General features: G+C 37.8%; 1 protein-coding gene across 1 annotated transcript in view; it reads left to right on the forward strand.

The window, feature by feature from the left end:
- Sol1 (CUB domain-containing protein Sol1) overlaps positions 1-22179 on the forward strand; it is a 988790-nt gene that overhangs the window by 669886 nt on the left and 296725 nt on the right. Inside the window, exon 9 of the mRNA XM_089107833.1 lies at positions 14609-14956. Within this exon, the coding sequence (XP_088963959.1) occupies positions 14609-14956 (348 nt within the window). The remainder of the gene's footprint in view (positions 1-14608; positions 14957-22179) is intronic.

Below are 22179 nucleotides of genomic sequence, written 5' to 3' on the forward strand. Positions count from 1 at the left end.
CAATTAGGCTTCAAATGAAGATATTTATGCAGAGTTTCAACTAGCTATGGCTAAGTTTGCTAAAGACAAGCTATTTTCTTGCGGAAACACACAAAATCAGAAAAAAAATGTTAAATGTTCCTATAGTAACTACGCAATTATGCTGAAATGAATATATTTATGCAGAGTTTCAACTAACTATGGCTAAGTTTGCTAAAGACAAGCTATTTTCTTGCGAAAACACACAAAATCAGAAAAAATATCGTTAGGTTAGATTAAGTTAGGTTAGGTTAAGTTAGCCTACGTACGCGCACATATAGGTTAGGTTGGATTAAGTTAGGTTAGGTTAAGTTTGGTTTGGTGAGATTATGTTTGTTTAGGTGCAGTTAGGTTAGGAGCGTAGATTTTAAGTTAGGTTAGGCTAAGGGAGTTTACAAGATTATAGAATACTTCAGGCCGCTTCCTGAGCTTAACCAAATCTAACCTAACTTAGCCGAGCCGAACTTAATCTAACCTATCCTAACTTAACCTAACCTAACTTAATCTAACCTAACCTAACTTAACCTAACCTAACTTAATCAAACCTAACCTATATGCGCGCGTACGTAGGCTAACCTAACCTAACCTAACTTAATCTAACCTAACGATATTTTTTCTGATTTTGTGTGTTTTCGCAAGAAAATAGCTTGTCTTTAGAAAACTTAGCCATAGCTAGTTGAAACTCTGCATATAAATCTTCATTTCAGCCTAATTGCGTAGTTACTAGAGGAAAATTTAACATTTTTTTTCCGATTTTGTGTGTTTTCGCAAGAAAAAAGATTGTCTTTAGCAAACTTATCCATAGCTAGCTGAAACTCTGCATAAATATCTTAATTTTAGCATAATTGAGTAAGTACTAAAGGAACATTGAACTTTTTTTCTTAGTTTGTGTGTTTTCGCAAGAAAATAGCTTGTCTTTAGCAAACTTAGCCATAGCTAGTTGAAACTCTGCATAAATATCTTCATTTTTAGTCTAAATGTGTAGGTACTAAGGGAAAATTGAAAATTTTTTCTGAGTTTGTGTGTTTTCACAATAAAATGGCTTGGCTTTATCAAACTTAGCTATAGCTAGTTGAAATTCTGCATAAATATCTTCATTTTTAGTCTAATTGAGTAGGTACTAAAGGAACATTGATCATTTTTTCTGATTTTGTGGGTTTTCACAAGAAAATAGCTTGTCTTTAGCAAACTTATAAATAGATAGTTGAAACTCTGCATAAATATCTTCATTTTTAGTCTAATTGAGTAGGTACTAAAGGAACAGTGAAAAGTTTTTCTGATTTTGTGTGTTTTCAAAACAAAATAGCTTGTCTTTAGGAAACTTACCCATAGCTAGTTGAAACTCTGCATAAATATCTTCATTTAGGCCTAAATACGTAGGTACTAAAGGAACGTGTGTGTCTGTGTGGGTGAGTGTGGGTGTGTGTCTGTGGGTTTGTGTGACGTTTTGTGTGTGTCTGAATCTTTTTGTCTGTATGGGTGTGTGGGTGTGTGGGTCTGTGTGTGTGCGTGTCTGTGTGTGTCTCTGTGTGTGTGTCTCTGTGTGTGTGTCTCTGTGTGAGTGTCTCTGTGTGTGTGTCTCTGTGTGTGTGTCTCTGAGTGTGTGTCTCTGTGTGTGTGTGTGTGCGTGTGTAAGTTTTTGTGTGTGTTGGTTTTTGAGTGTGTGTGTAAGTTTTCTTGTGTTTGTGTGTAAGTTTTGTGTTTGTGTGTGTGTGTGTGTAAGTTTTTGTGCGTGTGTGTGTGTGTGAGTTTTTGTGTTTTTGTGTAAGTTTTTGTGTATGTGTGTGTGTGTGTGTGTAAGTTTTTGTGTGTGTGTAAGTTTTGGAATGTTTGTGTTAGTTTTTGTGTGTCTGTGTGTGTGTTTGTGGATGTGTGTTTGTATTTTTGTGTGTGTGTTTGGGTTTTATTTGGTGAGTGTGTGTTTTTTTTTTTGTCTGTGTGTGTATAATAGTTTTTGTGGGTCTATTATTTTGTTTGTGTAAGGTTTTTAGTTTTTGTGTAATTGGGCGTGTGTTTTTTTCTATGTTTTTTTTTGAATTTTAGTGTTATTTCGCTTGTGTTATTTTTTTTTTGTGTGTTTGTGTGTTTGTATTTTTAGTCTGTTGTTTGTTTTTTTTTTAGTGTGTTTGTATTTTTTCTTGTGTTTGTGTGTTTTTTTATTTTATTGTTAGAGTTTTTTTTCGTGTGTATTATAGTTTTTGTGTGTGTTTATGTTTTTTTGTTTATAAGCTATTGAGTGTGGTTATTATTTTTTTTTGTGTTTGTGTATGTTTGTGTGTGTGTGTGTGTGTGTTTATGTTTTTTTTTGTGTGTGTATGTTTTTGTTTGTGTTTGTGTAAGTTTGTGTGTGTGTATGTGTGTTTGTAATTTTTTGTGTGTTTAAGTTTTTGAGTGTATTTATAATTTTTATTGTGTTTGTGTTTATTTTATTTTTTTGTGTGTGTTTGTGTGTGTTTGTGCGTGTGTGTGTGTGTGTTTGTATGTTTTTGTGCGTGTGTGTGTTTTTGTTTGTTGTTTCTTTTGTATGATTGTGTTTATTTGTGTGTGTGTGTGGTTGTGTAAGTTTGTGTGTGTGTGTAATTTTTTGCTTGTTTGTGTGAGTGTTTTTTTTGTGTTCATTTTTAATTGTTTGTTTTTTTTTTTGTTTGTGTGTGTATGTTTTTTTGTGTGAGTTAGTTTTTGCGAGTGTGTGTGCGAGTGTTCGTGTTTGTGTGTTTGTTTGTATTTTTTGTGTGTGTGTGTGTGTGTGTAAGTTTTTTTGTGCATGTAAGTTTTTGTGTGCATGTAAGTTTTTGTGTGCTTGTGTTAGTTTTCGTGTGTGTGTGTGTGTGTGTATGTTTGTGTGTGTGTGTGTGTGTAATTTTTGTCGTGTGTGTGTTAGTTTTGTTGTGTGTGTGTTTGTGTGTGTAAGTTTTATTTTGGATGTTTAATTTTTTGTTTGTGTAGTTTTGGCGTGTGTGTGTAAGTTTTCGTTTGTGTATGTCGTTTTTTTGTGTGTGTGTGTGTGTGTATTTGTGGTGTCGGTGTTTGTTGTGTTTTTTTGTGTTCAGTGTTATGAGTTTGTGTGTGTGTGTGTGTGTGTGTGTGTAATAGTGGTTGTGGTTTTATTTGGGTGCGTGTGGTGTTGTTAGTTCGTGCGTTTGTGTGTGTATGTTTGTGTGTGTGTGTGTGTGTGTGTGTGTACTATTTTGCGTTCAGGTAAGTTTTTGTGTACAGGACATTATTCGTTTTCTTTTTTTAGTTTTTATACGATTCAAAATTCACGATTCTATTAAATTACACGTCTATGAAGGGCTAAGAAATCTAGCTTAGAGAAGTCAAAAATAGCAAATTAACCATCCCAAATCATAGGTTTCAGTCAACACACACCTACGAATGGCTATGAAATCCTGCTCAGAAAAGTCAAAAAATATCAACCCAAACACCCCCAAATCATAGGTTTCAGACATCCCACACCTACGAAAGACTAAGAAATCTGGTTATGAAAAGACAGAAATAGCAAATTACATATCCCAAATCATAGGTTTCAGACACCAAACACCTAAGAAAGGCTAAGAAACCAATATCAAAAAAGTCAAAAATATCAAAGTACTCATCCCAAACAATAGGTTTCAGACAACAAACACCTATGAAAGGTTAAGAAATCCAACTCAGAAAAGTCAAAAGTAGCAATCCATCCACCCCAAATCATAGGTTTCAGACACTACACACCTATGAAAGACTAAGAAATCCAGCTCAGACAAGCCTGAAATAGCAACCCCCACATCCCAAATCATAGGTTTCAGACATCACACACCTATGAAAGACTAAGAAATCTGGTTATGAAAAGTCGGAAGTAGCAAATTACACATCCCAAACTATTGTTTTCAGACATCATTCACCTACAAAATACTAGAAAACCTTAGCTCAAAAAGGCCTTAAATAGTAAACTACACCTCCCAAATCATAAGTTTCTGACAACTTATGCCTATGAAATGCTAAGAAACCTAACTCAGAAAAGTCAAAAGTAGCCAACTACACATCCCAAATCATAATGTTCTGACACTACACACCTATGAAAGACTAAGAAATCCAACTCAGAAAAGCCCGAAATAGTAATTTACATATCCCAAATCATAAGTTTCAGACAGCATTCACCTACGTAATACTAAGAAACCTTAGCTCAGAAAAGTCTGAAATAGCCAACTACTCATCCCAAACTCGAAGTTTCAGACAACAAACACCTATGAGTGACTAAGAATCCTAGCTCTGAAAAGTCCAAAAAGCAAACTACACCTCCCAAATCATAATTTTCTGAAAGGACACACATATGATAGGCTAAGAAATCTAGCTCAGAAAAGTCAAAAATAGCAAATTACCCATCCTAAATCATAGGTTTCAGTCAACACACACCTATGAAAGTTTAAGAAAACCAGCTAAGACCAGTAAAAAAATAGCAACCCACACACCCCAAATCATATGTTTCAGACACCACACACCTACGACAGACTAAGAAATCCGGTTAGGTAAAGTTGGAAATAGCAAATTACATATCCCAAATCGTAGGTTTCAGACAACACTCACCTATGAACGGCTAAGAAACCTAGCTCAGAAAAGTCAAAATAGCAAACTAGTCATCCCAAGCTATAGGTTTCAGTAAACACCCATATATGAATTGCTCAGAAATACAGATCAGAAATGTCTAAAGTAGCAATCCACCTACCCCAAATCATAGGTTTCTTACACCATACACATATGACAGACTCAGAAATCTAGCTCAGAAAATTCAAAAATAGCAAACTACATATCCCAAATCATCGGTTTCAGTCAACACACACCAACGAAAGACTAAGAAACCTAGCTCAGAAAAGTCAAAAATAGCAAACTATTCATCCCAAACTATTGGTTTCAGACAACATTCACCTACGAAATACTAAGAAACCTTAGCTCAGAAAAGTCTGAAATAGCCAACTACTCATCCCAAATCATAATTTTCTGACAACGCATACCTATGAAAGGCTAAGAATCCTAGCTCTGAAAAGTCCAAAAAGCAAACTACACCTCCCAAATCATAATTTTCTGAAAGGACACACATATGATAGGCTAAGAAATCTAGCTCAGAAAAGTCAAAAATAGCAAACTAGTCATCCCAAACTATATGTTTCAGACAACAAACACCTATGAAAGTCTAAGAAATCAAGCTCAGAAAAGTCAAAAGTAGCAATCAATCCACCACAAATCATATGTTTCAGACACTACACACATATGAAAGACTAAGAAATTCAACTCAGAAAAGCATGAAATAGCAAACCACACATCCCAAATCAGACGTTTCAGACACCACACACCTACGAAAGACTAAGAAATCCGGTTATGAAAAGTCGGAAATAGTAAATTACACATCCCAAACTATTGGTTTCAGACAACATTCACCTACGAAATACTAGAAAACCTTAGCTCAGAAAAGCCTGAAATAGCAAACTACACATCCCAAATCATAATGTTCTGACAACACTTACCTATGAACGGCTAAGAAACCTAGCTAAAAAAAGTCAAAAATGGCAAACTAGCCATCCCAAATCATAGGTTTCATTGAACAAACACCTACGAAAGACTAAGAAATCCAGCTCAGAAAAGTCAAAAATAGCAAACTAGTCGTCCCAAACTATAGGTTTCAGACAACAAACACCAACGAAAGACTAAGAAATCCAGCTCTGAAAAGTCAAAAGTAGCAATCCACCCATCCCAAATCATAGGTTTCAGACACTACACACCTATGAAAGTCTAAGAAATCCAACTCAGAAAAGCCCGAAATAGCCAAACTACATATCCCAAATCATCGGTTTCAGTCAACACACACCAACGAAAGACTAAGAAACCTAGCTCAAAAAAGTCAAAAATAGCAAACTATTCATCCCAAACTATTGGTTTCAGACAACATTCACCTACGAAATACTAGAAAACCTTAGCTCAGAAAAGTCAAAAATAGAAAACTACACATCCCAAATCATAGGTTTCAGACACTACACACCTATGAAAGACTAAGAACTCCAACTCATAAAAGTCAGAAATAGTAATTTACATATCCCAAAACATAAGTTTCAGACAGCATTAGCCTACCAAATACTAAGAAACCTTAGCTCAGAAAAGTCAAAAATAGCAAACTACACATCCCAAATCATAAGTTCCAGTCAACACACACCAACAAAAGGCTAAGAAACCTAGCTCATAAAAGCCTGAAATAGCAAACTACTCATCCCAAACTATTGGTTTCAGACACCATTCACCAAGGAAATACTAGGAAACCTTAGCTCAGCAAAGCCTGAAGTAGCAAACTACACATCCCAAATCATGGGTTTCAGACAACACACATCAACGAAAGACGGGTGTTTGGGGAGAGCCTTTGAGGGTCTGTGGGTCCCTTGAGGGCCGGTGGTCCTTTGGGAGCTCGGGGGGACCTTTGGGGGGGGGGGGCCGGGGGGGGCCTTTGGGACCCCGTTGGTCCTTTGGGAGCTCGATGGGCCTTTGGGGACCGGAGGAAGACCTTTGGGGCACAGGGAGGGCCTTTGGGGCACAGGGTGGGCCTTTGGGTGCGGGGGGGTCATTTGGGGACCGGTGGTGGGCCTTTGGGACCCCGTTGGTCCTTTGGGAGCCCGGGGGACCTTTGGGGGCCGGGGGAGGGCCTTTGGGGCACAGAGAGGGCCTTTGGGGGATCGATGGGCCTTTGGGGACCGGAGGAGGACCTGTGGGGCACAGGGAGGGCCTTTGGGGCACTGGGAGGACCTTTGGGGGTCCGGTGGGACATTTGGGGACCGGGGGAGGGCCTTTAGGAACCTTTTGGTGCTTTGGGGGCTTAATGGGCCGTTGGGGAGTGGAGGAGGACCCTCGGGGCCCCTTGATGGCAGTTGGGGCCCCGGGAGGGCCGTTGGGGGTCCGGCGGGAAAGGTGGGGACCGGAGGAGGGCCTTTGGGCCCCCGGTGGTCCTTTGGTAGCTCGATGGACCTTTGGGGGCCGGTGGAGGGACTTTTGGGGCACTTGGAGGGCCTTTGGCGCACAGGTAGGGCCTATGGGGGTCCGGAGAGGCAGTTGGGGACCGGTGGAGGGCCTTTGGGACCCCGTTGGTCCTTTGGGAGCTCGATGGGCCTTTGGGGACCGGAGGAGGGCCTTTGGGGGCACAGGGAGGGCCTTTGGAGCACAGGGATGGCCTTGGGGGGTCGGGGGGCACAGTTGGGAGCCGGGGGGACATTTGAGGCCTGGGGATGGCCTTTGGGGGTCTGGGTGGGCCTTTGGGGGTGCCGGTGGCCCTTTGGGAGTTTGGGGGGCTTTGAGGACCGGGGGCTTCCTGCGGGGTTGGGGTAGGAGGATTGGAACCCTTTGGGGTTGGGTTAGAGGACCTCACAACACTGTTCAAATGAAACTTGTGTATTATAACGACCACAGAGTTTCACCATTAAATTCTCTTCTAAAATCTCTTCAAAAATCTTCTTTTAAAATGTCTCTATCTGTTTCGCCGAAATAGTTCCATAACCTGTCTAAAACGGTTTCGCCCAAATAATCCCTAAACGTAAATTCAGCGTGTTCCTTTGTTATTGGCATCTCTGCGCTAACGCATTTCAAATTAATATGAAACCTTTTCGCGCGCTAAAACAATTCATCGCTAAGATGTTTCTTGCCTAATTATTTCCGTGGCCTTTGGTTATTAATATACTTTTGAGTTCGACCAGTAGAACTGTTCCCGACGCGAAGACATTAATGACTCGGATCTATTCCCGGAGAAATGTTTCTCTTCTGAAATTTTTAAAGTCTGACAGATGATGTCCCTGTTGAGTGATCTGTCAAGACATGGACATTAATTTGTTGTTTCTAAGGGGGATTATTGATTCAATATAGGTGAATTGAGGTCGACAGCACAGGTGCTCTGACTCGTGACAGCACCATGTGGTTTATGGTTTTCTCAGTGAGAAAGTTCCTGTTTTTTCAAATTCTCACTGACAAAAACCATAAAAACATAAAAAAATGTGAGAAAGTTCCTGTTTTTTAAAATTCTCACTGAAAAAAACCATAAAAACATAAAAAAATGTGATAAAGTTCCTTTTTTTTCAAATTCTCACTGACAAAAACCATAAAAACATACAAAAATGTGAGAAAGTCCCTGTTTTTCAAATTCTCACTGACAAAAACCATAAAAACATAAATAAATGTGACAAAATTCATGGTTTTTCAAGTGAGAAAGTTCCTGTTTTTTCATTCTCACTGAGAAAACCGTAAACCACGTGGTCCTGTCACGACTGGCACCCCCATCTCTACTGTTAGTTACCTTCGAATCACTTTTGACTATTAAAAAGGGCACTGGCCCTTTCAATTTTCAATCAAATGAGCCCTTTTTGAAGTTTCTACGACAGCGCTTTCTAAAATAAACCTTATATGCCCCTAGGGCATAACTTACAACCCTTCCCCTGAGGGCTGTGGGGGAGTGTCCTCCTCAAAAACATATTTTCTATCTGGAAATCAACTACGCTCAACGAAATGGCTATCTCAAAATTGTGATTGTATGTGTTTTACCACATTTTCTTCATTGTTGTCACACTAAAGTATAAAAAGCAATAAGCGAAACTTGTTAGTTACGTCTGACAACATTTTTCGTCTGTAAAACCATAAAAAAAAAATCGTCTTTATAATAATTACATTTATAAAGAAAAGCCACAACTTAAGCTGTTGATGCTGTGTGTTCTAGCTTATTTAGTGCTGGTTTTTCATTCACGCATCTCTTTTTTAGACAAAAGTTACGAGCCTGAGAAAATTTGCTCTATTTAAAAAAAGGAAGAAACACTTTCACAACTATGTTCGTTTGTTTGTATATTGACCTCATACAGTTTCGGATTCTTCCAAGCTAATGTTCAACCATTCATCTGTTTTTTTTTTTTTTTTTGTCGAATACATCCAATCGCACTAATCACTTGTTACTACGTAAAGAAATTAATAAGTCCCAGGGAAACTGTGTTAATCCTCGGACAAATTTTCAAACAGTTCGTGGTAACGAACTGTAAGTAACGACCGACCCGGCTCAATAGTAACCGAAACTCTAGAAAACAAAATTTTGACACCAATAGATACATCAAAAGAATCAGTTTTTAATCAAGTTTAGTCTTACTCAACAAAAGTTACGCGTCTGAGGAAATTTGCCTTATCATAGGCAGCGCGCTAGCGCTGCCTAAGTAAAGAACGATACGGGCACAATGTGTTTTTGGTTTCTCCATACCCGAGCACTTCGTATCGAAGGAGTCGTCGTAGAAACTTCGAAAAGGGCTGATTCGATTGGAAATTGGAGTGGCTAGTGACCTTTTTAATAGTCGAAAGTGATTGGAGGGTAACTAGCCCCCCACTCCCATCACTCCCTCCAACACCTCCAATCCAAATTATGAGATAGTCATTTTGTTCAGCGTAGTTGATTTCCAGATAGAAAATATGTTTTTTAGGAGGACACTCCTCCACAACCCTCAGGAAAAGGGTTTTAAGTTATGCCCTGGGGGCATATAAGGTTTCTATAGAAGGTTGTCGAAGAAACTTCAAAACAGGCTCATTCGATTGGAAATTCAAAGGGCCAGTACCCTTTTTAATAGTCGAAAATGATTGGAGGGCAACTAGCCCCCCCCCCACGTCCATCATTCCCCCAAATACATCCAATCAAAATTTTCAGATAGCCATTTTGTTCAACGTAGCTGATTTCCAGATAGGAAATATGTTTTTGAGGAGAACACTCCCCCAGAACCCTCAGTGCAAGGGTTTTAAGTTATGCCCTGGGAACATATAAGGTTTTCATAGAAGGCGTTGTCGTAGAAACTTCAAAACAGGCTCATTCGATTGGAAATTCAAAGGGTTAGTACCCTTTTTAATAGTCGAAAGTGATGGAGGGCAACTAGCCCCCCCCCCGCCCATCGTTCCCCCAAACACATCCAATCAAAAGTTTGAGATAACCATTTTAGTCAGTGTAAATTATTTCCAGATAGAAAATATGTTTTTGAGGAGGACACTCCCCCACAACCCTCAGGGCAAGGGTTTTAAGTTATGCCCTGGGGGCATATAAGGTTTTATAGAAGATGTTGTAGTATAAACTTCTAAAAAGGCTCATTAAATTGGAAATTCAAAGGGCTAGTGCTGTTTTTAATAGTCGAAAATGATTGGAGGGCACCTAGCCCAACCCCCCCCCCACACCCATCATTCCCCCAAACATCCAATCAAAATTTTGAGATAGCCATTTTGTTCAGCGTAGTTGTTTTCCAGATAGAAAATATGTTTTTGAGGAGGACACTCCCTCACAACCCTCAGGGCAAGAGTTTTAAGTTGTGGCTTGGGGGCGTGTAAGGTTTTTATAGAAGGCGTTGTCGTAGAAACTTCAAAACAGGCTCATTCGATTGGAAATTCAATGGGCTAGTGCTCTTTTTAATAGTCGAAAATGATTGGAGGGCAACTTGCCCTCCCCCACGCCCCTCATTCCCCCCAACAAATCCAATCAAAATTTTGAGATAGCCATTTTGGTCAACGTAGTTTTAAGTTCTGGAAACTAGGTCTTTGAGGATGACAACCTCCTCACAGCCCTCAGGACAAGGGTTGTAAGTTATGCCCTGGAGGCATATAAAGTTTTTAGGCTCATTTGATTAGAAATTGAAATGGTTTGTGCCCTTTTTAATAGTCGAAAGTAATCGGAAGGCAACTAACACCCCTTCCACGCCCACCATTTCCCCAAACACATCTAATCAAAATTTTGTGATAGCCATTTTGTTCCACGCAGTTAAAGTTAAGGAAATTATGCCTTTAAGCAGGACACTCCCCCCAAAGTCTTCAGGGCAAGGGTTATAAGTTATGTCCTGGGGTATATAAGTTTTTATTGAAATCTTTGTCGTAGAAACTTGAAAAAGGGCTCATTCGATTGGAAATTCAAAGGTCTAGTGCCCTTTTTAATAGTCGAAAGTGATTTGAGGGCAACTAGCCCCCCTCTCTCGTCCACCTTTTACTCAAACACATCCAATCAATATTTTTAGATGGCCATTTTATTCAGTGTTTTGGATTTCCAGATAGAAATTATGTTTTTGAGGAGGACACTTCCCCACAGACCTCAGGGCAAGGGTTGTAAGTTATGCCCTGAAACTTCAAAAAGACTTCAAAAAGAAACTTCAAACTGACTCATTCCATTGGAAATTGAAATGGATAGTGCCCTTTTTAATTGTTGAAAGTGATTGGAAGGCAACAAATACCCCTTCCACGCCCACCATTTCCCCAAACATATCCGATCAAAATTCCTTGATAGCTATTTTGTTCCACGAAGTTTAAAGTTCAGGAAATCATACCTTTAAGCAGAACACTCTCCCCATAGTCTTCAGGGCAAGGGTTAAAGTTGTGCCCTGGGAGCATATAAGGTTTTTATTGAAATGGGGAACTAACCCCCCTCTCACGCCCATTATATCCCCAAACACATCCAATCAAAATTTTGAGATATCCATTTTGTTCAAAGTAGTCGCAAGTTCTGGAATGTAGGTCTTTTGGGATAAAAACCCCATCAGAGCTTTCAGTGCAAGGGTTGTAATTTGTGCCCTGGGGGCATATAAGGTTTATATAGAAAGTTTTTGTAGAAATTTCAAAAGGGGCTTTTGATTGGAAATTGAAATTGCCCTTTTTAATAGTCGAAAGTGAGTGGAGAGTAATTAACCCCCCTCGCACCCCCTCCATTTCCCCAAGCACATTCAATCAAAGCTTAGAGATAGCCATTTTGTTCAACGTAGTTGAAAGTTCTGGAAATTATGTATTTAAGGATGATAAACCCCCGACAGTCCCCAGGGCAAAGGTTGTAAGTTATACCCAGGGGGCATATAAGGTTTTAATGATAAAGTTGTCGTAAAAACTTCAAAAGGGGCTCATTCAATTAGAAATTGAGAGGGATAGTGCCCTTTTTAATAGTTGAAAGTGATTGGACGGTAACTAACCCCTCTCTCAGGCCCAACATTCCCCCAACCACATCCAATCAAAATTTTCCGAAAGCCATTTTGTTCAACGTAGTAGAAAGTTCTGGAAATTAGGTCTGTGAGGATGACAACCCCCCCACCCCGCCCTCAGGGTGAGGGGTTTAAGTTATTCCCAGGGGGAATATAATGTTTTTATTGAAAGCGTTGTCGTAAAAATTACAAAAGGGCTCATTTGATTGGAAATTGAAAGGGGTAGTACCTTTTTTAATAGTTGAAAGTGATCGGAGAAAGAATAACACCCCTCTCACGCCCACCATTTTCCCAGACACATCCAATCAAAATTTTGAGATAGCCATTTTGTTTAACGTAGTTGAAAGTTCTGGAAATTACGTCTTAGAGGATGGCAACCACCCTCACAGCCCGTAGGGTAAGAGTTGTAATTTATGCCCTGGGGCCATATAAGGTGTTTATAGGAAGTGTTGTCGTAGAAACTCGAAAAAGGCTCATTCGATAGGAATTCGAAAGGTCTAGTGCCCTTTTTAATAGTCGGAAGTAATTGGAAGGTTTGACATTTTTGTAGTAAAGATCGATGTTGATATAATGTATTATTTTTTGTTGCTGTTGTTGTTTAGACCAGGGAACTTTGTATCAAAGGATTTGTCGTAGGAACTTCGAAAAGGGCTCATTCGATTGAAAATAGAAAGGGCTGATGCCCTGTTAAATAGTCGAAAGTGATTGGAGGGAAACTAATCCCCCTCAACGCCCACCCTCCCATTTGACTTTTTGTTTAAAACTAAATGTTGCCATAAGATTAAATCAAAAAGCACTGTGTTAATGCTAATTCCCAATAAGGCATCTCAGCAGTATCCCAAGAACGACTGAGGGGATTATGTTCAAACTTTTGGGGCTGCTTCTGCTCTTAAAATTTAATCAAGTCAAAATAGCATAAGTGTATCCAATCTATCAAAGAAAGTACACATATTTTTTTGCGAATGGTATCAAGTTTTCCATTTCAGGTCAACTAGAGGAGGTATGAAATTAAATTAAACACAACTATTTGTGTCCAGATTTTTAAGAGGGTGTTTGTTGTTAAAAATTGCTGACAAATAGCAGGCCAAAGTGTAAATTATTAAAAAAAAACGAAAAGATTTAAAGTATTATTTTCTTTTTCTGTGAAAAGACTATGTCAATATAAAACGAACAGAAATTAATTAAAAAAAACTTTTTCCACAAAATAAGTTTTTCAAAGAAAAGTAAAGTTGAATAAGCTTAGAAAAAATCAACTTGGTTTGATATAAAAAGGTACAGCATATTCTTCTAACTAAGCTTGACAGATAAAGCGCTGACCTATAGAATCCTCAATAAATCCAGGAAAACACTCGACCATAGAAGGTGTAACCATCACAAGCCATTTATGTTGATATTTTGTCTCATATTTCTCATTTTTCCTCCGTCGAAGCGTTAAAGTGTTGTACACCATTGGAATTTAGAAACGATTTTGAAAGTTATAAGTCAGACCATAGAGTGTCGAGCTCCCAAGGGGAGCTCATCCTAAGGAGATATTCCTCTTGCTAACTTGCATCACAAAGTGGCTTGTAAAAACCACTATATATATTCAAGAAACAAGAAGAAAGAGTAATGGTGAATATAAGCCTAGGAAAGGGAAATGAAATTTATTGTCTTTTGTGTCTACTTTTGTAGTGAACTCAGCTGATTATGGTTGTAGGTTAAGGATTATTTTTACCCTCCTGTTTGTATTAGTTTGAGAATTTTTTTTTCAAATAAAAGTAAGGAGTGACACTAAAATTAAAAACCAACAAAAACTAACCTATGATGTATATGAGGGGGCTACCGTAAATTTAACCGATTTCTGTACGCCAAGGCTTAATTAGTCCCATACTATATTTTAGAGTGTCAAAGTTGTAGCTTGCAGGTGATTTCACATGTTTTATTTACTAGCTGCCTTTCGAAACTGCTAAAATGAGAATTGTGCTATTCAAAGCAGTTGTGAACAAACGATCCTTTTTTTTATTTCGCTTGCGTGGAAAAAACTTCGTTTAGCACTGCATTTTCTGTACAGGTGCGGGCCAGTTTTTTGGGATGGGTTCTCCAATTTCCTTTAAATTATTGAAGATATATTGTTTGATGGGTATATATAAACTTAATAAATTTACATCTTTGGAACTTGAATAAAATAGACATTCCTAAGACATTACTAACATAAAAAACAAATCTCGAATTCAAAGATAGTTTTTTTTAACATTTTTCATGTTCTCAGCTTCAGTTCACCTTTAGCTCAGCTTTGGTTAAGAAGAACTGGAGCATGGCACATGATATAAAATTCAGCATTGTTAATTTTCCCCCTTTTTATTTTGTTTGAAAGCCTATGAGTGCCACCATAACTTAATGATTCAGCGCAAAAGAACTGTCAAATCAGTTTCTCATTATGATTGATTTACATTTTTTTTTAAACATTAAACTGCCATTTCTACAGCTTTGAATGGTATAATCTCAGACCTAGAGAAAATGGAGTCTATAACTTTGTGGGGGGGGGGGTCTTCTTATTCTTTCTCGTACTAAATTTGCGAATCGTAATTTTTTTCTAATAGATTTTTTCAGAGCATTAATTTTCCATAAAGCTTTTTCTATTTTAGCTCTATATTCAAAGACATATACATCATTCTTCCTCACGTCAATAACTACAACAATCACCAACAAACCAACGCTTAGATCAGAGACATCTGCCACTACTCATAGTGTCGTTCCGAAAACAGCGAAACCTATCAGCACGACACCTATTAAAGATTTTTCGTCCTTCGCAACAGAAATGGATTTGGTAAATGAAGCTCAAACTACCCCACTAACCACAAGAACTTCAACAACAACAGCTGAGCCAACGTCTCAAAGAATTACAACACGCCAAAATTCCAACAAAAATGTCACCAAATCTTGGAAAAAGGTTCTTGAAGAGCAGAGCATGGCAGATATTGATGTCCCAACTGGTAAGCACATCTTAGTAAATGCATTTTTCCTTATCATTTTGTCTGTTACTGGACTACAGTAACATCACAGCGAAACAGAGGAACGACTTAAAAGAACAAGATGTTGTGACTAAAAAATTTCTGTTCCTTTTACTGAGTGAGAATTTCGCAGAGAAGAGTCAATGAACAAATCAGGTTTTGAAAAGGTGGGATTGTTTCCTTCTATTTCTGGCATACACTTAAAGAATAATTTAGCTTGGCTTATAAAAATGCTTCACAGACATGAACCAATAAAATTAAAGCACACATTTTAACCATTGAATTATTGGAAATAAACTCTTATTTTCTCTTTGTACCACCTGCTTCATGTCGAATACTAATAAGCCTAATTGAAACCATAGGCTAACTACAAAGCGTAATAAAAGTTTAAACTTTTTTTTGCTTATTTTAGTTCATTTGGATAACTACTATCAATTGATTGTACCAGAAAATGGGGGGGGGGAGACTAGCCTTAAAAAGGGTTTTCAGGGAGAACGATAATACTTTAAACGGAGTTTTTTTGCATGAAAATTGTCACACCTTCCCAAATTGTATATTTATTATGTATCTTTAGTCTTTAAGGAGGGATGAGGGTGGTGGGAGCCTTCCCCTATGAGGGTTCCTGGAATTTGACCTTCAATCCAGATATTTTTCCTGGGCTTGCTGTTCATCTTCTTTTTTTTTATAGCATGAATGTTGGCTAGACTAATTTATTCTGTTCAATTTTTTTATGGTGTTCCCCATTGCACGATGATGAAATAACCCATATATTTTTCTGAACTCCTTAGTCCAGTGTGACAAATCTCGGTGTTTTTTTGTTTTTTTGTTGTTTTTTTTTATTTCAAGCGGGGTATCTATTTAGTAACGGAATACAATTAGTTATAATCACGGCATACCGCCTTCTGAACTACCGCGAATGAGGTGACTTTTCAAGTACTCCTAGTAATGTTTAGGTCAACCTCTTTTAAATAGGAGGTTTTAATGATGATAAATAAAGTTATAATAGCGTTAGAAACCACAAACACTTTATTATTATAAATAAAGTAGTTCCCTTGTGGATTGTCTAGTCTGGGTAGGTTTTGACTGGATTAAGGTTACAGGGTCTACTTGACTTGAATTATGTGTCTTACCGCGTGATACTCAGCCTAGAGAGTGGTGTCTGCCTCCTTCATCCACTTCGGCCCATTGCGAGTGTTTCGTCTTTGCTCAGTCACTAGGAACATCATTTTTGCTCCCATCTGTAAAAATGTGGTCTTTGTATTTTTTTTTTTAGAAGAAAGATCATTTTTTTTTCAGGGGTGATCCTATTGAACCAATGATTATAGAAGATTAAGAGATTGTAGTGTTTGTGATTATAAAATGTAGGTCCACTAGCATTATTAATCACAAAACTAGTCCCTGTTAATCTTACCTATGCCCATATTAAGTCTATTACCTTACTTAATCTACCTTACCTTACGTGTCCGCGTGACACTTAGCCTAGGGAGTGATGTCTTCCTCCTCCAACACTTCCGTCCATTGTGAGTGTTTGTGCTTCGCTCAGTCTGAATGTTTGTTGTCACTAGGAACTCGGACAGGCTGTCGGACAGGACTAATTGGGAACTAGTACTACGCCGCCACTGGTATTTGGGATTATAAACAGTAGGTTCCCTGGTATTATTAATCACAAAAATAGTCCCTGTTAAACTTACCTATGCACATTTTATGTCTATTACCTTACTTAATCTACCTTACCTTACGTGTCCGCGTGATACTCAGCCTAGGGAGTGATGTCTTCCTCCTCCATCCACTTTGGTCAATTGAGAGTGTCTGTGCTTCGCTAATTCTGAATGTTTGTTGTCACTAAGAACTCGGACAGGCTGTCGGACAGGACTAATTGGGAATTATCCATTCTAAAATTTTCGTTAATTTTGCTTCATTCGTTTTTTACATTATTTCTGATTACACCAATTATTGTTTAGTGAGGTCATATGGCAGCTTTGTCAAATTGTTGTAGGTATATATGAACTGGCGTTTCTGCATCAAAGACTACTAGTACTACGCCAGCACTAGTGTTTGTGATTATATACTGTAGGTCCACTAGTATTATTAATCACAAAAATAGTCCCTGTTCATCTTACCTATACACATTTTATGGCTATTACCTTACTTAATCTCTTAGGTGTTGACGAATAAAATTTTCGAAGTCTTATGGAAAATATTAAATAGCGGACAAATTGTGTCCGTGGTACGCCATATCAAACGTAGCTAACGGTAAACTAAAGCCTATGAATACCTTTTTGCTGCATTTCGTGGCACCCGGTTCGACAGAAGACTTTTTTTGTCTTCACCAGTCCTGTTATTCAAACGCCAAGTTAATTTCTCTTATGTGAGGAGAAAGAATAAAGATAATCCGGGAAAGCAATAGGAATATTCAGTTATAACTTTTCAGGTAGATTTATTTTTCTTTACTAGGTCCAGTTAGGCACGCTAACGGACGGTAAGTAAAGAGTGATTAGTAGTTCAAGCTCTTAAAACCAGAAGTTTGGAAGCAATACACACACCAAAATTGTGTTTTAAGAAAGGACTTAAACAACCGCAAAGAGAGGCATAATAAACTATCAAATTGAACTTGTTCTTAAAATCTAAGCGGGAGGTTTCAAGTCATAATCAATAAAATTTGAAGTTTCGTCTCTTTCTGGCCAAGGACTTGATGGTTTCGTCGGCTGAACGGCTTTGATCGGCGATGGTTTCATCGGCTTTTGGATTTTAAGAAAAAGGTAAAAGAATATTTATTAAAAAATGGTTAATAAATGTGTGAATTTAATCTAATTTATTATTATTGCAATTATTTATTTATTTTTTTATGAAAAAGGGGTGGTTGGGAGGTTTAGGTAGTTGGGATGTCAGGGAGTAACGGGTGGATGGGAGTGGTAGGATGGGAGGATGGGGTGGTAGGGTGAATGGAGATGGTAGGGAGAAACGAGCGGATGGGAGGTCCTGGGTAGGGAGGTCGGGAGGTAGAAGTTAATTTGGATTCTATAATATGAAGTAGTTTGGTTTGCTCCCCCCCCCCATTTCTTAGTTTATTTAGTTGTTGTTTGTTCGTGCGTTTTGTAAATGGCTAGCCGTTTTACTGCGCGTCAGCAAAAACTTAGGTTTTTCATTAGTGCAGTAGTTGTTAATTGTGAAGTGTTATAATCTTGTTTATTAATAAAGTAATAAAGTAAAGTAAAGTTTCGCTGATTCGTTTAATTTATTGCAACGGCTGTTTTTGTGTTTTTTGTTATTTTTTTTCTCTCATACGAAGAAATGGATGCTCCCCTAAACCAGGGAGAAAAAAATATCAGAAGAGGATTCATTCGAAGGAAAATTCAAGAATATACTAGCCCTCAAATAACTCTGTGTCATCAAGGCGCCATTTCTAGCCATTTTGCCCAACAGCAACGATTTTGGCCTAATGGGGCTGATATGCTATCGAGTAACATTTCTCCGACTAGATAACGGCTTCATTTATGTATGTGCTAAGATCTTACATCTTTTGACAAATAACGCTTAGAAGTGAAATCTTAGCACTAAGATCTTATATCTTATGGCGTTCTTTTGCAAACGGCTTTCATCATTCTGCTCTGATCAGCGGTCTCAGAACAATGATGGGTAGATCATCAAAGTTCTCTCATCATTGTTCTATATGGCAGAAAGATGGTGTCTTTCACGCTTTTTGCTAACATCAGTGAGCTGTAAGATCTTAGAACAAAGATGAATTAAAAGAACGGAAATCTTTGCAGAAAAATGTGAGATCTTAGATGTAAGATCTTAGTCCAAAAGAACGGGCCTATTATCTTCTAGTTTAAGAGACTATGATACCGGATGGTAGTGAAATCATCACTAAACATATAACGTCATTCGGACATCAAAAGGTCGTATCTCCACAATTGTAAACTTTCAGAAGAGCAAATAAAAACATCATAGCTTTTTTATTTCCCCTCCTATAACTGTAAAACAACAATAGATTGATATGTTAAATCAGTATTTATCAATCCTTTTTCTTACAGTTATCTGCAGGGAAATAAAAAGTTGTAAGGTTTTTTATTTTCTCTTCTGAAAATTTACAATTATGTAGATACGACCTTTTGATACTCGAATGACGAAATATAGTCCACGAAATATAAAGGGCTATTTTAGACCCTTATTTATGAATGAAATTTTAACTGTGTTAATTCGCTTAATCAACCAATAATTCAGAAAATATATATTTCTTTGAATTTTATTGCATATAATGTTTGTGTTTGATTCCCCTTTTGGGAACTATTAATGTACAAAGTCTTCCACTTTAGTATTTATTCCTATTTGCTTTCTATTTTGAATTTAACTAAGAATTTAACTTTCTATTTTGGTCCCTCTTCTAGCAAGTCCAATAATCCGTTATATTTCCTTTTCTTTTTTGTCCTTACATACGCATTAACCCCTGGATTTCATGTCATACACAGGCATCGAAAGTGATTTTTACCAAATTAATTTATAATGTTTTAGATTTCTTTAGCTCTCTATTAGGACCGCCTAAGCTACCAAGTCTATCTGCTTTTGTATTTGATTTCCTACATTCTTTGAAGGAATTTGATTTTCTCTTTTAATCTTTAGAACTAATGAGGGAATATTGAGCCGGAAGGGGCCACTAGGATTAATCATACGTTTCTTGCCTAATAAAGGGAAATCTATGTCATGCTATATTATTTTCATCAATGACTGAGAGAGATTTTTTTATATCGGAAAGAAAAAAATATATTTTTCTTTCTAAAAAGACCTGAAAGACAAGGCTCAAGGCTAGATTATAAGGAAGAAGAACAAACTGGAAATATTACATAGTAGCTTAATGACTAAATAGATTAAATAAAAAAAAAAAAGTTTTTTCAACTGAAAACAAGGAGCAACATTAAAACTTGAAACGAACAGAAATTATTACGCATATGAAGGGGGTTTCCCTCTCCTCAACACCTCGCTCTTTACGCTAAAGTTTTTTAGTACTTTAAAAAAAGCGTCTTATTGTCTTAATTAATTAAAAAACTTTTTCCACAAAATAAATTTTTCAAAGAAAAGTAAAGAACTCCATTAAACAAAAAATGAGCAAAACTAAAATCAAATAATCTACCAAGCGTGAAACTACCACAAATCAGCATTGATAAATAAATGAAGCCTATAACGAACAGAAATTACAATAATTAACCGAGTCAAACTCAAAACGAGCAGAAATTAACATAAGTTGGGCGCAAAATCCCTATGCCTTCCCAAGGCCAGAACAAAATTTGCACTTTACTGAAAAAAATATCAATGTTTTTACTTTTATAACTTGAATAAATCAAATAATATTAACATTTTGATTACTAAATATCAGTATATGTATATTAAACTGACAATGCACTTTCATTTGTTTTTTTTGTAAAAATTTTGTAAAAATTGGATTTGAGGAAGACTAAAATCTATTCTATAAATAACATACAACAACTTTCTATATAAACTTTATATGCCCCCAGGGCATAACTTACAACCCTTGCACTGAGGGCTCTGAGGGGTTTATCATCCTAAAAGATCTAATTTCCAGAACTTTCAACAACGTTAAACAAAATGAATATCTCAAAATTTTGATTGGATGTGTTTTGGAAAATGGTAGGCGTGAGAGGGGCGTTAGTCGCTATCCAATCACTTTCAACTATTAAAAAATGCACTAGCCCTTTCAATTTCCAATTGAATGAGCCCTTTTGAAGTTTCTGCGACAACGCTTTCAATAAAAACTTTATATGCCCCCAGGGCATAACTTACAACCCTTGCCCTGAGGGCTGTGGGGGTTGTCATTCTTAAAGACCTAATTTCAAAACTTTTAACTACGTTGAATAAAATGGCTATCTAAAAATTTAGATTGGATGCGTTTTGCGAAAAGGTGGGCGAGAGAGGGGGGTTAGTTGCCCTCAAATCAGTTTTGACTATTAAGAAGTGTACTAGTCCTTTGAATTTCAAATCGGATGAGCCCTTTTTGAAGTTTCTACGACACAGATTTCAGTAAAAACCTTATCTGCCCCCAGGGAATAATTTATAATCCTTGCCCTAAGGGTTGTGGGTGAGTGTCCTCCTTAAAAATATATTTTCTATCTGGAAACCAACTACCCTGAACAAAATGGCTATCTCAAAATTTTTATTGGATGTGTTTGGGGGAATAATGGGTGTAGGAGGAGGGGGAGGGCTAGTTGCCCTCCAATCACTTTCGACTATTAAAAAGGGCACTAGATCTTTGAATTTCCAGTCGAATGAGCTTTTATTGAAGTTTCTACAACAAGACCTTCTTTGAAAACCTTATAGGCCCCCTGGGCATAAATTAAAACTATTGCCCCGAGGGCTATGGGGGAATGTCCTCCTCAAAAACATATTTTCTATCTGGAAATCAACTACGCTGAACAAAATGGCTATCTCAAAATTTTGATTGGATTTGTTTGGGGGAATGAAGGGCATGAGGGGGGGGGGCTATTTGCCCTCCAATCACTTTCGACTATTAAAAAGGGTACTAGCCCTTTGAATTTCCAATCGAATGACCCTGTTTTTAAGTTTCTACGACAACGCCTTTTATACGGCCCCAGGGCATAACTTACAACCCTTGCCCTGAGGGTTGTGGGGGTGTGTCCACCTCAAAAACAAATTTTCTATCGGGAAATCAACTCCTCTGAACAAAATTGATATCTCAAATTTTTTTTGGGTTGAGTTGGGGGGAATGTTGGGCGTGGGGGGGGGGGCTAGTTGCCCTCCAATCACTTTCGACTATTAAAAACGGTACTAGCGCTTTGAATTTCCAATCGAATGAGCCTGTTTTGAAGTTTCTACGACAACGTCTTCTATAAAAACCTCATATGTCCCCAGGGCATAAGACAAAACCCTTGCCCTGAGGGTTGTGGGGGAGTGTCCTCCTCAAAAACATATTTTCTATCTGGAAATCAACTACGCTGAACGAAATGGCTATCTAAAAATTTTGATTGGATGTGTTTGGGGGAATGATGGGTGTGGGGGGGCTAGTTGCCCTCCAATCACTTTCGACTATTAAAAAGGGTAGTAGCCCTTTGAATTTCCAATCGAATGAGCCTGTTTTGAAGTTTCTACGACAATGCCTTCTATAAAAACCTTATATGGCCCCAGGGTATAACTTAAAACCCTTGCCCTGAGGGTTGTGAGGGAGTGTCCTCCTC

The sequence above is a fragment of the Artemia sp. Qi Xiang Cuo genome, chromosome 2, assembly GCF_049724085.1.
Source record: "Artemia sp. Qi Xiang Cuo chromosome 2, ASM4972408v1, whole genome shotgun sequence".
Taxonomy (NCBI): Eukaryota; Metazoa; Arthropoda; class Branchiopoda; order Anostraca; family Artemiidae; genus Artemia; species Artemia sp. Qi Xiang Cuo.